This window comes from Microtus ochrogaster, chromosome 8 (assembly GCF_000317375.1).
Source record: "Microtus ochrogaster isolate Prairie Vole_2 chromosome 8, MicOch1.0, whole genome shotgun sequence".
In the NCBI taxonomy this organism is placed as follows: Eukaryota; Metazoa; Chordata; class Mammalia; order Rodentia; family Cricetidae; genus Microtus; species Microtus ochrogaster.
Window position 1 is genome coordinate 18507550 of NC_022015.1, and position 14915 is coordinate 18522464.

Below are 14915 nucleotides of genomic sequence, written 5' to 3' on the forward strand. Positions count from 1 at the left end.
AGACCAGGCTGGTCTCGAACTCACAGAGATCCGCCTGCCTCTGCCTCCCAAGTGCTGGGATTAAAGGCGTGCGCCACCATCGCCCGGCATCTCTGCAGCTTTTTAAAAGAAGTAGTGGAAATCCCACAGCATATGACCCACACAGGCTTCACTGTGGGCTGCTGATTTATGAGCAACAGTGGATGCTTACTCATCTCCCATTTCATCATTGCTGCTACGGGGGGTCCTGGGTGACCCTCTAAGACTCTGGAATGCAGTCGGTCAGAGGCAGTTTTGCTGGGGTTCTGATTAGAGCCTGTTGAGGCACAGTTGGTAGAGAGGTGGCTCACCTTCTGGTAGATTCTTTGTGATGTGTTGAATTCATGGCTAATTTTCTGGATGACACACCTTTTGTTTTTAGCTAAGAGAGGAAAGCCAAGTACCAGGGAAACCAAAGGGAGTGGGGTTACTGGAAGAGGGATGGTTCTCCATCCAAAAAGAGCAGTTTGGGATAAATTAAAATGTGCAATTTGGCTTTTGCTAGTGGCTCAGATTTACGGAGTGAATAAATCTACTATTCCCTGGATCCAATGTGAGAATAAATTCACCATCGTGTGGCATTCAGGCCAGTGTTGGTACAAGTGAGAGATGAGGGCATCAAAAAGAGTTAAAAGGTGGTTGCAGTGGGAGGAAGCCCACGGAAAGGTGGTGCCCGTCATCAGTGTGACTCGGAGGACGCTGTATTCTGGAAGGCAGCAGTACAGCACCGCTGTTGGGACTCAGAGCCAACCTCTTCCTAGAAGATGGTGACAATGATGTCATCTTCTTAACATAATACTGCTAGAAGAGCACAAACAGCCCCCTTGATCGAGCTGTGAAAGAGCGTGCCGAAGCCATCACTCAGACAAAACTGGCCCCTTTACAAGAAGAGTTGAGCACTGTGCTGGGTGGTCGAAGCCACTGTGCCCCTTGTCCTGGAGGCCAGGCTGTGGTCTTCCTAGCTATCTCTGGGCCACTATTCCAGTGCAGCCCCAGACCTCTGAGCTCATGTCTACAGGCTGGCAGTCAAAAACCAAGGGTCACCATGTAACTCTTTGGGCACTAATTTTTGAGTGTTGTAGGCAGTGAAGAAGGGAATGTAGTTAAGGACCGTGAGAGTTTTGGAGTCCGCTGTCCTGGCCAGCCTCCTGTCAACGGGATGGTTTCTGATGCTCACTGGGCTCTGTCCATGGTCCTAGCTGCTTGTGCGCAAACCACTGGGAGGGGCTGCAGCAGGTGTGGGCTTTTCAGCTGCACTTTACTGGTTAGAGATTGAATGCCTTTCACAAACACTGAGATTACAGGGTTAGGGACTGAGTTTCCCCATCCATTCATTTGACAGAAGTTAGAGAGCTAGATGCAGACATGCAGCAGTAAACAAGACGGGGGTGACCTCAAAGAGTAGCTGAGATCCATGAGGTCCCTCAAGAACCCACCTGCAAACTCCCCAGCCTTCTTCCGACCATTTTCAACCTTGCTGCCTATTGCAGCCTCCTGATCATTCTTCAGCATGCCAAGCTCTCCCTCCCTTAGGGCCCTAGCACCTGCCTCTCCCGGGTCTGCAGAAGCTTCCTTGTGTTGCCAGTCATGGCTTTGTTGCCTCCAGCCTCCCCTTAGTTGTCCTCTTCCTAGACTTCATCTTGAGTGGATATGTCCACTGCCATCCTGTCTAGCCTTTCCTCTGCCTACTCCATGTCTGTCCCAGCTCTAGGACTGTAAGGTCAGTGAAGGCTGGGGATGACTGTCACGCCGACTGCCATTGCCTTGCACCCAGAGCAATGTCCACCTCAACTCGAGAAGCCTACAGTATGGTATGAGTCAGGAGCAGGCTGGGAGACCCTTCCTGCCTCTGCCACCCTGGAATCAGAGTGAGTTTGTGGGTTCGGATCTCCAGCAGAGAAGTCCAACACCACTGCCTTCAGCTTCCTCCTTCCTTGTCTCCTGCCTCATGACTATTTTAGGTACACAGTCTTTTTGCATCAGGTGTGGTCCTCACCACCCTTTTACCCACCTGGACTCTCATGATGTTGAGGATTCCACATTCCAGCCATTTTTTTAAAGCAAAAGATAAAAAAGGATTTATTTCCACAAGAAGCACAGTCCCATGTGGGGAACGCTGGCTGGCATTCAGAAGCACACCTATCCCAGGCATATGACCTTGTCAGGCAGCCTCACTGCCCCAGTGCCTGCCTCAGTCTCCAGACATTTGCAGTTACTCTGATTTTGGCTGCTGAGAGGGGCATTCTCCACCTTGGCTTGGATTCCAGAAGAGCCAGCAGCTCTCTCCAGCTAGTACCTAGTTGTGTTATCCAGAGTCTTCTTTCTATGACAAATACCTAAAGGAACAGTTGAGAAGCAGAGAGGCTTTTTGTCCATAACTTCAAAGGTTTCCATTCCTGGTCATTTGGCTTCATTGCATGGCTCCCTTTTAAGGTGGAACATCATGGCCTAAAGGGTGTAGTGGAGCAGAGCTGCTGACCTCATGGTGACTAGGAACCAGGCACATTGGCATATTCATGTAATCCTCTGGGAGGCCTCTAGTGAGACCTTGTCTCAGCAAACAAACAAATCAAGGTAGGGCTCAAAAGTGAGGTATGCCTTTCAAAGGCTCTTCCTAGTGACCTGCTTCTCCACCTTCCTCAATGGCACTTCCCAAGAGTCTATTCACATTTTTCACAGATGCCTGGGAAGATGGCTCAGCAGGTAAAGAGGCCTGCTAAGTTTGACAGCCTGAATTCAATCTCCAGAACCCATATGGTGGAAGGAGAGAACAAGTTGTCCTCTGATCTCTACAGTGCACCTGCACACACACACACACACACACACACACACACACACACACACACACACGTAAATCATTCAATCAATATGTAAATAAGCAAAATAAAGAAAATGTAAAACGGACTGACCTCTGGGAATGCCCTCACAAACATCAGAGGTGTGCTCCACCCTTCTGGGAGCTTCTCAATGCAGTTCCATCCACAGTCAAGGTCAATAGCACACTGGCTACCCTGGAAACCAGCCAGGGTGGGGGGCTGCACATTTGGGGACCTGCGGACGCAGGGCTACTGAGGAAGGCAGATGTCACTGTGCTCACCATGCAGTAACTGAGCATTATATAGCTGATCTAGGGTGTGATGCATAATGGTCACCTTGGGGCAGTAAGACTGTCCATCTCCTCAGACATCACCATTTCTATGGCAGGAACCTTCAAGCTCTCCTCACGCTCTGTGGAAGTGTCTGGTCAACTGCTGTGGACTAAATCCCCCTACTGTGCCATGAAGCATTAGAGCCAATCCCTGTGTCTTACTGTACCTCCTCCTCATTACCCAGGCTCTTCATACCTTCTCTGTATTCTCTTGTCCTCTGCCAACCTCTGGGGACCTTTTTACTCAGTTCTATGTTGCTATGTAGTTTAGTCTCTGCCAATGGATGAGAACATGTGGTATTTCTTACAGTGCCTGGCTTATGGCACTTAACATAGCATTTTCTAGTTTCATCCATGGTCCTGCAAATGATAGGAACCCAACCTCTTTACCTCTTTACTGCAGAATAATACTCCATTGTATGCGTATGTTATATAAAAAAGATTAATCTGTCAGAAATACCTCTGACAGATTAATTAAGTAAAGTTGCTTAACTTTCTCCAGTTGTACTGCAATAAACATGGATACTCAGGTAATTAGTATTCTATCTCTCCCTCTCCCTCCCTCCCTTCATCCCTCCCTTCCTCTCCCCCCCCCCCCCCCCCACAAAACCATTCTAACTGAGGTCCATAGCACACAGCAGTTTTGATTTGCATTTGCTTAGTGTTTTAAGTATGGTTATCATATACTTGTTAGCCCTTTGGCTATTCTTTTTTAAAGTAGGTTTTGAATGTTCTTTTTTAATATAAAGTTTTAGTATAAATAATATAAAATAAAGGTTTAATATAAATTACTTTTAATTCTGTTTAAGTATGTATACATGAGTTCAGGTGCCTACAAAGGCTCTGGCCTGGACCTAAAGTTACAATTGGCTGTGAGTCACCTGATTTAGTTGCTGGGAATTGAATTAAGTCTTCTGGATGAGCAGTACATGGTTTTAATCACTGAGCCATTTTTCAAACCCTGTTAATTCTTTTTGTAAAATTGTATTGATTTTTATTGAGCTCTACATTTTTTTCTGCTCCCCTCCCTGCCTCTTCCCTCCCCTTCAAGCCTCTCCCAAGGTCCCCATGCTCCCAATTTACTCAGGAGATCTTGTCTTTTTCTACTTCAAATGTAGATTAGATCTATGTATGTCTCTCTTATGGTCTTCTTTGTTGTCTAGGTTCTCTGGGATTGTGGTTTGTAGGCTGTTTTTCTTTATGTTTAAAAACAACTTATGAGTGAATACATGTGATAATTGTCTTTCTGGGTCTGGGTTACCTCACTCAAAATGATGTTTTCTAGCTCCGTCCATTTGCCTGCAAAATTCAAGCTGTCGTTATTTTTTTCTGCTGTGTAGTACTTCATTGTGTAAATGTACCACATTTTCCTTATCGGTTGAGGGGCATTTAGGTTGTTTCCAGGTTCTGTCTATGACAAACAATGCTGCTATAAACATAGTTGAGCACATGTCCTCGTGGTATGATTGAGCATCCTTTGGATATATACCCCAAAGTGGTATTACTGGGTCTTGAGGTAGGTTGTTTCCTAATTTTCTGAGAAATCGCCACACTGACATTCAAAGGGGCTGTACAAGTTTGTACTCCCACCAGCAATGTAGAAGTGTTCCCTTTTCCCCACAACCTCTCCAGCATAAGTTGTCATCAGTGTTTTTGATCTTGGTCATTCTTACAGGTGTAAGATGGAATCTCAGAGTTGTTTTCATTTGCATTTCTCTGATAACTAAGGATGTTGAACATTTTCTAAGTGTCTTTCAGCCATTTTAGATTCCTCTGTTGAGAGTTCTCTGTTTAGGTCTGCACTCCATTTTTTTATTAGATTATTTGTTCTTTTGATGACCAATTTCTTGAGTTCTTTGTATATTTTGGAGATCAGACCTCTGTCTGATGTGGGGTTGGTGAAGATCTTTTCCCATTCTATAGGTTGTCGTTGAACCTGCCAGTTCTTTTGAGAAGCATTTATTCAGGTCTTCTTCCATTTGTCTAAGCTGTGTACCTTCATACCTAGTTTATGTACTTTTGTTTGTTTGTTTTTGTTTTTTATTTTCTGAGGCAGGGTTTCTCTGTAGCTTTGGAGCCTGTCCTGGAACTAGCTCTTGTAGACTAGGCTGACATCGAACTCACAGAGATCCACTTGCCTCTGCCTCCCGAGTGCTGGGATTAAAGGTGTGCGCCACCACCTCCCAGCTCAAAGTTTATGTCCATTTTTTTTTAAAAAAAAGATTTGTTTTTATTTATATGTGTCTGTCACTGTTTGTCTGTCTGTCTGTGCATATGTTCCTGTGTCCATGGAGGCCAGAAGAGAGTGTCAGTTCTATTGGAGCTTGAGTTGCAGATGGTTACAAGGTGCCTACTGTGGGTGCTGGGAACTGAACTCGGGTCCTCTGGAAGAGCAGCAGTCACTCTTAGCCACTGAGCCACCTCTCCAGTCCTAAGTCCAATTTTAATCACTTTAATTAGCATTTTACTTATTTTTGTATGTGTGTATATGTATGTGGGTACATGATTTTGTATGTGTGCACATTGCACATGTGTACACATGCTTGTGGAAGCCAGGGTACAGCATTGGTTGTCATATTATTCCTCATGTGCTGTCTTGAGTCAGGGTCTCTTGTTGGCCTATGACTTTCCAAGTATGGTAGGCTGGCTAGCCAGCAAGCCTAGGCATCCTCAAGTGTCCACCTTCCCAGCACTGGGTTTACAATCTGGTACCACCTATCATTTTCTTTCTTTCTTTTTTTTTTTTTTTTTTTTTTTTTTTTTTTGGTTTTTCGAGACAGGGTTTCTCCGTGGTTTTGGAGCCTGTCCTGGAACTCGCTCTGTAGACCAGGCTGGTCTCGAACTCACAGAGATCCACCTGCCTCTGCCTCCCGAGTGCTGGGATTAAAGGCGTGCGCCACCATCGCCCAGCCCACCTATCATTTTTCATATGGACTCCAGGAATGGGACTTGGGTCCATGTGCTTTTACACGACAAGCACTTAACTTATGGAGCCATGAATTTAAAGGATTTTTTGTTTGGTTATTTTGTTGTTGTTTTGTTTTTGCTATGGTTTGTTTGTTTTGGTGATGGGAATGATAATGACTCAGAAGATTGCTTTGATGGACATTTTACTAACACGAGTTCTTACAGCCATGAGAATCCTGTGCTGCTCTCATTTAGATGCAGTGTTCTGACAAGAGCATGGCAGGAGAGTTGAGGGCCCAGGTAGGAGCTAATCAGTTCCTGTCAGTGTTTGCAAAGGGCAGGGAGTAGAAGGGTACTTTTTTCTTAGCAAACTTGTACCAGGACACACAGACACAGCTGCCCTGGTGTTCAAGAGGGGCTGCTTTCTCTCCTCTTTGCCAGTCATCAGAACAGTGACTGGCACAGCCTTTGTTATCTAGAGGTTACTTAAGTGTGTAGAGGGTGTGGGAGTTATGTACAAACACTATACCTTTTATGTAACAGACCTGAGCCTCCTAGAATCACAGAAGTACCTGTGGTCTTCTGGAATCAATCCCCTATGGATAAGGGAGCCCGAGGGATAACTCTGTCTTTGTTTATTCCTTAAACTATTGGTAATAAGTTATAGATAACTTTCCCCTTTTTACTTAACACTGTAGCACGGATTTCCCAAGCACAAGTATGTCAGTTGTATAATACTACTGTCCACTCATGAACTTTGGAGTATTTAGTATTAGTGTAAAACTATTATCTAAGCCACGGGCTATATTCAGATTTCTTTCCTTGCCACAATTACAGCCCCCCTCTTTCTGTATGTCTTTGTACATGTGTGTATGCCCTTGCAGGTGATGTGGCAGCCAGAGGTTAACACTGCGTGTCTTCCTCCATGGCATCTCCACCTTAGATTTTGAAGCAGGGTCTCTCTCTGAACCTGGAACTTAACATTTCAGCTGGACTGGCAAGATATCGAGCCTATTAGAATCCTTGTTTCCATCCCTATAATTGGGGTATAGCTGTACATGACTTTGCCCAGCTTTTTACACGGCTGTGATCTGTACTCAGGTGTTGAGGTGTGTGTGTGTGTGTGTGTGTGTGTGTGTGTGTGTGTGTGTGTGTGTGTGTGTGTTTCGTTGGCTGTAGTCCTGAGGTGTGCATTGCAGCTACTGTGCCTGCCTGGGTACTTTTAATCTGGAACAGGTCTCCAGGCTTTCATCATCCCTGCCCTCAAGACCTTGACATTTTAAAGGGGCTGGCCAGTTCTTTTACAGGGTGTCCCTCATAGGATCTATTGAATTTCAAGCTGTTTTCTGAGAACACAAGCTGAAGAACATCTGTGTTTTCTTTCTGCAGGACCTGGCAGCCGGAAAGACAGACCTTTGTCAGCAACTCGCAAAGCATCTGCGTCCGAGGACCGAGAGCAGGATGCCTCGGCCGTGCTGAAAGCCATCCAGGTGGAAAATGCAGCTCTGCAACAGGTATTCCTCAGCCAAGAGCCCGAGCTACCCGCCAGTCCGCAGCAGGTACTAGCACCTGTGGGTGGAGGGCGCAGGAGGGATGGGGGCTCCCAAGGGCAGACGAGATGTGAGCAGCAGTCCTCTCTGGCCACAGACTCTGCACTCCACCTGTTTATGGACAGCTGTTCTCCATCTGTCCAGGGTCCCACTTCAGCCCCCACCTTGCAGCTGCTGCATTATTTCTGTCAGCCAAGCACTAACCTGTGGATCAGTGGTCTTTTACCTACAAATCTGGGATGGCTTAGGCCTATGCTACAAGATGCCAGGCCAGTGTGTGGCTGAATAGGCAGCAAGCTGTGGCTCTCCTGAAGCTGTCCCAGAACATAAGCCACAGGGTCCCTGTTGTTTCCCTGGCCTACTTTCCTCACTCATGTCACCGCCCAGACCTCCAGTAGAGCAGGGGCCTTGGGAAGCTGAGGCCGAAGGTGCTCCTCAGCATATTGCACAGTCTCTGGTTCTGCGGCCGAGGCTCATGGTAACCCAACAATAGGCAGGTCCCTGCCTGGATTATAGATGTGGCCAACTGGGGTCACATCTTTGCAAGGTCAGCTCAGCTGCTAGCTCACATTCTTGTCTGTGCTGCTCTGTCTGGAGGTGGTTCTTCTGGTTGTTGAGCAGAACCTGGGGTGAGTCTTCCCAGAGGTTTCTTTTTGTCCAGTCTGTTGGAGAAGTGTGGACAGGGGTCCTGCTTCTCTGCCCTCCTTGTATGGGAGCAATACACAGTAATGGCTTCACCCCTACTTATGTCGTCTGATGCTGTCTCTGCAGGATAATGAGGAACCACCAACAAAATCCTGGCCCAGTCTGCTGAAGGCTACGGAGGACAGCTCAGAGGTCAGTGTAGAGTTGATCGCAACCAAGCTGGGCATGCGTATAACACCCCACCCCCACCTCACAAACACTGCCATGATGGTCCCCAGTCATTTCCCTTCCAAAGTCCTAGGAGTTCTTCTCTGCAACCTGAATGCTGGCCTTCTACCCATTTCACAGCTGTGGAAGTTCAGGCTTGAGTAGCTTGGCCAAATTTGCAAATTGAAGCCGGAGTCCAGCCAGGCCTGCGACTAGCTTCCTCCTTCCATTTCTGTTTCTCAATGGGATAACACCACAATAGGCCTTAGTGTGGAGAATAAAGTTCTGTCTGTCTGTCCAGGCCAGTCAGGCATCTCGTAAAGCACCCAGGAAATGTCTTCATCAAGTTCAGGTGCTGAATACAAGTTCAAGTTCTGAATACAGAAATGGCCCAGACAGTATACCCATGATGGCAGGGAGCTTATAGGTCCATCAATGGAGCCAATAGACATATGGGGACAGAGTGCCTGGGAGTGAGCCATGCTTGCCCTGACAGAGGTCTTTGGTCACTGCCTGGAAGGTGAGCTGGGAACAGCTGGCGGTGACCATTAGCTGGCTACATTAAGGACCAGAAAGAAGCCCAGTGTCGTGTGGTGGCAGCACCCCAGAGTCCCCAAATGAGTTTCTTTACTAATTGCCTTTTTCCTACTATGTAGCAGTCATCTTCGGTAGTATCCCGTCAGTATTTTCTGACTGCCCTGTGTCCAGGGTTCTGGGGTAGCCTGATCCCCTGACTCCCACAAACTTGTAGCCATGACAGTCACCTGAGACAGACATCACATCACATCCGTTTTAGGTGGTGGAGAAAGAAGGAAACAGACAAGCACACATGTGTCTGTGTGGGCTCCAGTCTCTTAGGAGGAAACTGAACCCCGGTGATTTGAGCGATGACTGGCTAGGTGACAGAAGTGTTCAGTCATTCATCGAAGGGTTATTACTCCCTGGTCAGAATGATCTGGGAATACATAAGGGAGTCTAAGCTGACCCTCCCCAGTCTGGCACTGTCACCTTTGTGCCCCATATTTACCAGGTGGGACCAGGGACCTGGAAAGCCCATGCCTTTGACCACTGTCCTCTTCTGTGTCAGGCTGCAGGGTTCCACTGAATATCTGTCTAATCAGCTTTTCTGCCCTCAGCTGCTTGCTGTTACCCCAGTGACCACCAATCCTGAGCTGTGCAGGGCAGCAGGGGGAGCCAACGCCAGCAGCCAAGCCATGGACAGAACAGGCCCTTTGGGAAGCAGGTACTCTCCAAAATAGATGCAGAACCCAACGCAGAAGGCCCACAGCAGTGCGGCCAGGATGGTCTCATTAACCCTGGGTTTTTTTTTTTGTTTGTTTTTTTTTTGTTGTTGTTGTTGTTTTAGAAAAGATTTATTTATTTATTATGTATACCGTGTTCTGCCTGCATGTATTCCTGTAGGCCAGAAGAGGGCACCAGATCTCATGACAGATGGTTGTGAGGCACCATATGGTTGCTGGAGATTGAACTCAGGACCTCTGGAAGTGCTCTTAACCACTGAGTTATCTCTCCAGCCCCCAACCCTGGCTTTTTTTTTTTGTTGTTGTTGTTGTTGCTATAGGCATTTTTGCTTAGCTTTGACTACAATACCTAGCAGAAACAACCAAGAGTTTAATTGGTGCACTCAGAAGTATCAGTCTATCAGTGAGGAGGTTGTGGCAGGGAAGAGAAGTTCCTGTAATAACAGCCAAGAAGCAGAGACAACCAGGCAAGATAACAACTCAAGGATATTCCCCCAGTGAACCTGCCTCTCACTTTTTACCACCTACCAATAATATCATCATATCAGAAATTCCACAGTGGATAAAACCTTCTATTGGGTCAGAGCCCTTGGGATCTCATCCTGCCTATACATGCCTGAGACCGAAGCCTTGAGTTTGCCTCTCTGTTTCTCAGCTATTCCCAATCCTGTCCAGTAATGATGAAGACCTGCTGTCCCGTATTCCAGAACATTTGACTAGGGACTTTAGAGTTTCATCTTCCCCTCGTTTTCGAGCTCCAGAGCATAGTACTGATATGCTTTCTTTCATGTGAGTGCTTTTGGCTTGTTCATTTTGTTCTGCACATGAACTGGCTTAATCTGCCTCTGGGTTTCACTGGTGGACTCTACATAGCTTGGGAGAGAGCCTGCCCCAAACTGACTTGTCACAAAGGTACCTCAAAGCATCAACCTCGGAGACTCCTTTTCTTTGTCAAAGTATGTTTGGTGCAGCATTCTGTCCCTTAGCATGTAGCATAGGTCCTGGAAATGGCAAGTGTTATTAGCACAATAGACTCACCTCTGATCTTCAGGGAGAATTGGTTCCCAAAGAAACAGACCAGCTGTAGCCTGCAGTGTCACACCGTCTTGGTGCACAGACACACTCCCAGGGCCATTACGCAGGAGCATGCACGTTGGAGACTGTATAAAGTGTCTGGATCAGGAGCAGGAAGGGACCGCAGTGAAGCCTGAATGTTGATCACCAAGTGTCATGACCTGAGGTGGCATCAGGCCAAGAAGTGGACAAGGGTATGGAAACTCTTGCACAGAGTGGGAGGGGCTAGGCAAGCCACATGCCCTACAAGTCTTAGTCCCCCACCCCCCGGGAGCTCCTGCTCATGCTGTGCTGAAAGACTGAATGGCTCAAGGCGCAGCTATTCATTCTTGCATGTTTGCAAACCCCAGATGGAAATCGCTCCACTTCACCACGGCCATAAATCAGACTCTCTCAGTTTCCACCGCAGGACTGCTTTGCTGACAGCTCTGCAGCAGGCAGCACTAGCCCAAGGCTGCCTTCTTCATCCCTGGACTCCTGTGTGCTTTAGGGCTCTGCACATGTGGGGTGCACACCATCTACAGCAAAGGGAATGGGTGGGTCTCTAAGCCTGGGGTTGGCAATTTTGGTAAAGGGCCTTCTGGGAAATCTTACAGGCTTGGCAACTGGGGGTTTTGTTATTTGTTATTAGTTTTCGCAATGCTTAAAACATAAAAGCCACTCTTAGCTGCCAGGTTATACAAAACAGGCCGTGGGCTTGGTGGCCCTTTTTAAGGCTGACTCCTTGGCCTGTCTGTGAACAAGTTCTTAGTCAGCTGGGGAGGTCAACTGGCTTCTCTACCTGGGCTCTGACTTCATTATTGCACAGCTGTTTACAAAAGGAGAGGAAACCCATTTATGCCCTTGAGCTCTGTGTAGGGTGCAGCCAAGCTTCTCAAGTGGGTGCTGAAGGTTCTGTGTTCCTTTCATGGGTGTCCTCTTGTGTGTGTTCTTTGTTATTGTCCCTTTGCTGAAACAAAATCCCATTTCAGACAACAGCAGAAGCTTCTGGGAGTCCTGCAGACCACGGAAAATGACACTACCCATCTCAGCCGGGTGGCTGTGCCAACAGAGAAGCCCGTACTAGATCCAGAGGTGAGAGCCAATACTCATGGAGATGGTCTATTATACCAATGTTGCCCTGACAGCTGAAGGGAAGGCCTCTTGGAGCAGTTTGTTCTGGTTGTTGGGGATGGCTCTGATGATGGTCAGCTCAGCATCTTTCTGCCGAGTCATACACATGACGGAGCAGAGGCAAAGGAAGAAAGGTGTAGGCCAGAAGTTCCAGGAAAGAAAACCTAAATAGCCGTTAAACCCACAGGAAAATAGCCAGGGTTGCCCACAGTCAAGAACTGAAATTTAAGCTTGTAATTGGGTAGGCTGAGGCAGGAGGATTTTGAGTTGGAGGCCAACCTGGACTATATAACAAACAAACACAAGGAAAGAAAATGCAAACCATAAACTGTTAGGGCTGGAGACACCTCTCTGAAGGTGACAGCACTTGTTGCTAAGCCTGGTGACTCAAGTTTGATGCCAGAACCTACATGAGAGAAGAGATCTGACCCCTGAAAGTCGAGCTGTTCTCTGACCTGCATCTGACTCACGTGTGCAACACACACACACACATACATAATACAGTAAATAAGTAAGCGTAATTATATAAGTTAGCTGAAGAGACTGGGAGTAACCTTCCAGGGCTGTGAGATTTTAGTAGCTGTGAGAAGGATATCACGTTGTTCCGTGGAGCTGGTCATCCAGGCTCCATAAGCAGCACCAAGGGCGGTGAAGATGTGACACGGGATAGGAGGAACCCATAAACACCAGTTTCAAAGTCCATCTTTGAGAAAAACCAAAGCTCCTGTCCTACCCCCATGCCCAGCATGGAACATCTGGAAGACAGAAAATCCAGTACAATGTGACTTACACAGTGAAGAGAAACAAATTACAGACCCTTTGCATTGAAAACACTGAGGGTGGCCTGGTGGCTACTGTATCCTGTGCTAGCTAAGTCTCTCCATTTGGTCTCCATGGAGTCAGTGCTCCATCCCAGTGCTGGCCCCACCTCTGCTCTTTCCTGGGGTCCCTAACAGTTGCAGAAGCTTCTCACACTGTCTGTGAGCATGCCTGCACTAGCCTGAGCTTAGTCAACAAAGCTCTCCTTCCTGGTGGCTCAGGGCACAGTACACACTGAGTGCTTGAGAAGGACCAGTCTACTGTACCATAACCTTATGACAGAGGAAGAATAAGTAGTAGGTGGCTAAGCTAGAGAACACCAAGTGGTCTCAGTGAGAGGGGCAGTGAGCACCAGGGACCAGTCCTTTCCAGTCAGTACTTTCTCAGCTGGGATACTGACACATGGTGACACTTCTCAGTTCATACTGTGGCCTCTGTGTTCATATCTCCATTCAGGAATCATGTATTTAAGATTGCACTGGGCAGGAGGTCCCCAGTCCTTTGAAGACAGTTTTACTCTTATCCAACTTCCTCCCTCCCACCAACAAACTTACCTGGTCCCCGCATACATTGGGCTCAGAAGCCTGCCAACCTCAGAGTCAGGCAGGCCACTCCTACGAACCTGGGACTCAGGACCAGGGCAGCAAAGGACCTGGCCAGGGCCAACATTTTAGAGAAGGACAAGGGACTCTGCATTCTTACAGTTCAGCTAATCCAACCTGGTGCTGCGCTCCTGCCAGGAGCTCCGAGCTGACCTGTCCTCACACCGCCACCCCCATCTCCATCCCCATTCTCATCTGTTGCAATCAGCCTGTCCAAACCCATGCTGGGAGCGCTCACACGTCTCACTGGCTATTAATTAAAAAAATAAGTGGGGAACAGTTGCTGTTCATTTCCTCGGCTCCTGCTCACAGAACCGTTGCAGATACTGATGCTAATTAAAAGGGGGCACGTGCACACAGGGAATCGCACCATTTCGTGAGTGCCTGATCCGTGGTGACCAGCGCTGCAGTTGGGCCCTGAGGGCCTCTAGGATGCTGAGGCACAGAGTTGCTGTTTATTGATGACATTCGCACACACTCCCAGACCAGGCAGTCTTCCCAGGAAGGAGGGAGGCTTGCAAATCAGTGAAGAACTAGGGAACCGAGCTATTTCACCCTGATCACACATGGGTGTGGTGGGAGGGGGTGAGGATGTGTATTTGCGTGGGGGGAAGTCTTGCTTAACCTCCAGATTAGGACCTTCCCATAGATGGTGGCATCCTGCTTTCCCTGCCAGGCTGGGAATGTCAAATGACTGGCCAAGACGAAGATTTTGGTCCATGCTGTCAGGTTACACTCAGTGCATACTCTGGCAGTTTAAACAACAGACTGGTCTTTTTCATAGCTGCAAAGAAGGCAGTCCAAGGTCAAGATGCAGCTGGTGGATTTCTCCTTGCCATGCAAGTGCTAGCTTCCACACTGGGCTCACAGACCAGGTCTTTTGCCCTGTGTGTGCCTGGTGTTAATCCCTGTGGCTCCAGATTTCCTCCTTTTCTAAGGCCTCCAGGCAGATGAGAAGGTGGCCCTCCCCAGCAGCCTCATTTGATTTAATCACCTCTTAAAGGCTCTGACTGCAAACAGTCACATCCTGGGATGATGGGTTTAGGGGACTCCAGCACAGCCCAGGCCACCTGCTGTCTTCAGATGTTGCAGCATGCTCCTGGGCCATGAACACTGCTGCGAGGCGAGAAGGGTGTGCTCAGGCAGAATCCAGGCTTTTACAATGGCTTTCACCTGAAGGCCTTCAGTGTGCTATTTAGTAGGTGCTGGAGGTACAGTTGCTGTATAGATCTATATCTATTTTTCTGTGCTAGAGCTAGAACTCGGGGTCTTATGCAGGCTGGGCAAGTGCTTTACTACTGAGCCACGCCCAACCAAATCACTGTGTTTTAGTTATTACTTTAAAGTTTTTATGTTTTATTACTAATATTACGTGTGTGTGTGTGTGTGTGTGTGTGTGTGCACATGTGTGCCGGAGAGTGTGTGTAGGTTAGAAAATAACTTGTAGAGTCAGTTCTCCCTTTCCACCATGGGTTCTGAGGGTCAAATTCAGGGTGTCAAATTTGGCAGCAAGTACCTTTATCCACTGAGCCATCTTTCCAGTTCGCTCCCTATGTTTTAGGCACATTAC

At 47.7% G+C, this 14915-nt stretch overlaps 1 protein-coding gene across 2 annotated transcripts in view; it reads left to right on the forward strand.

Annotated features, from left to right (window-relative positions):
* The window catches only part of Kiaa0556 (KIAA0556 ortholog), a 169332-nt gene that overhangs the window by 100220 nt on the left and 54197 nt on the right, over nucleotides 1-14915 (forward strand). For both annotated transcript variants that reach the window (XM_026781483.1, XM_005351193.3), the window contains 4 exons: nucleotides 7463-7632; nucleotides 8395-8460; nucleotides 9612-9718; nucleotides 11783-11885. In XM_026781483.1, the coding sequence (XP_026637284.1) occupies nucleotides 7463-7632; nucleotides 8395-8460; nucleotides 9612-9718; nucleotides 11783-11885 (446 nt within the window). The remainder of the gene's footprint in view (nucleotides 1-7462; nucleotides 7633-8394; nucleotides 8461-9611; nucleotides 9719-11782; nucleotides 11886-14915) is intronic.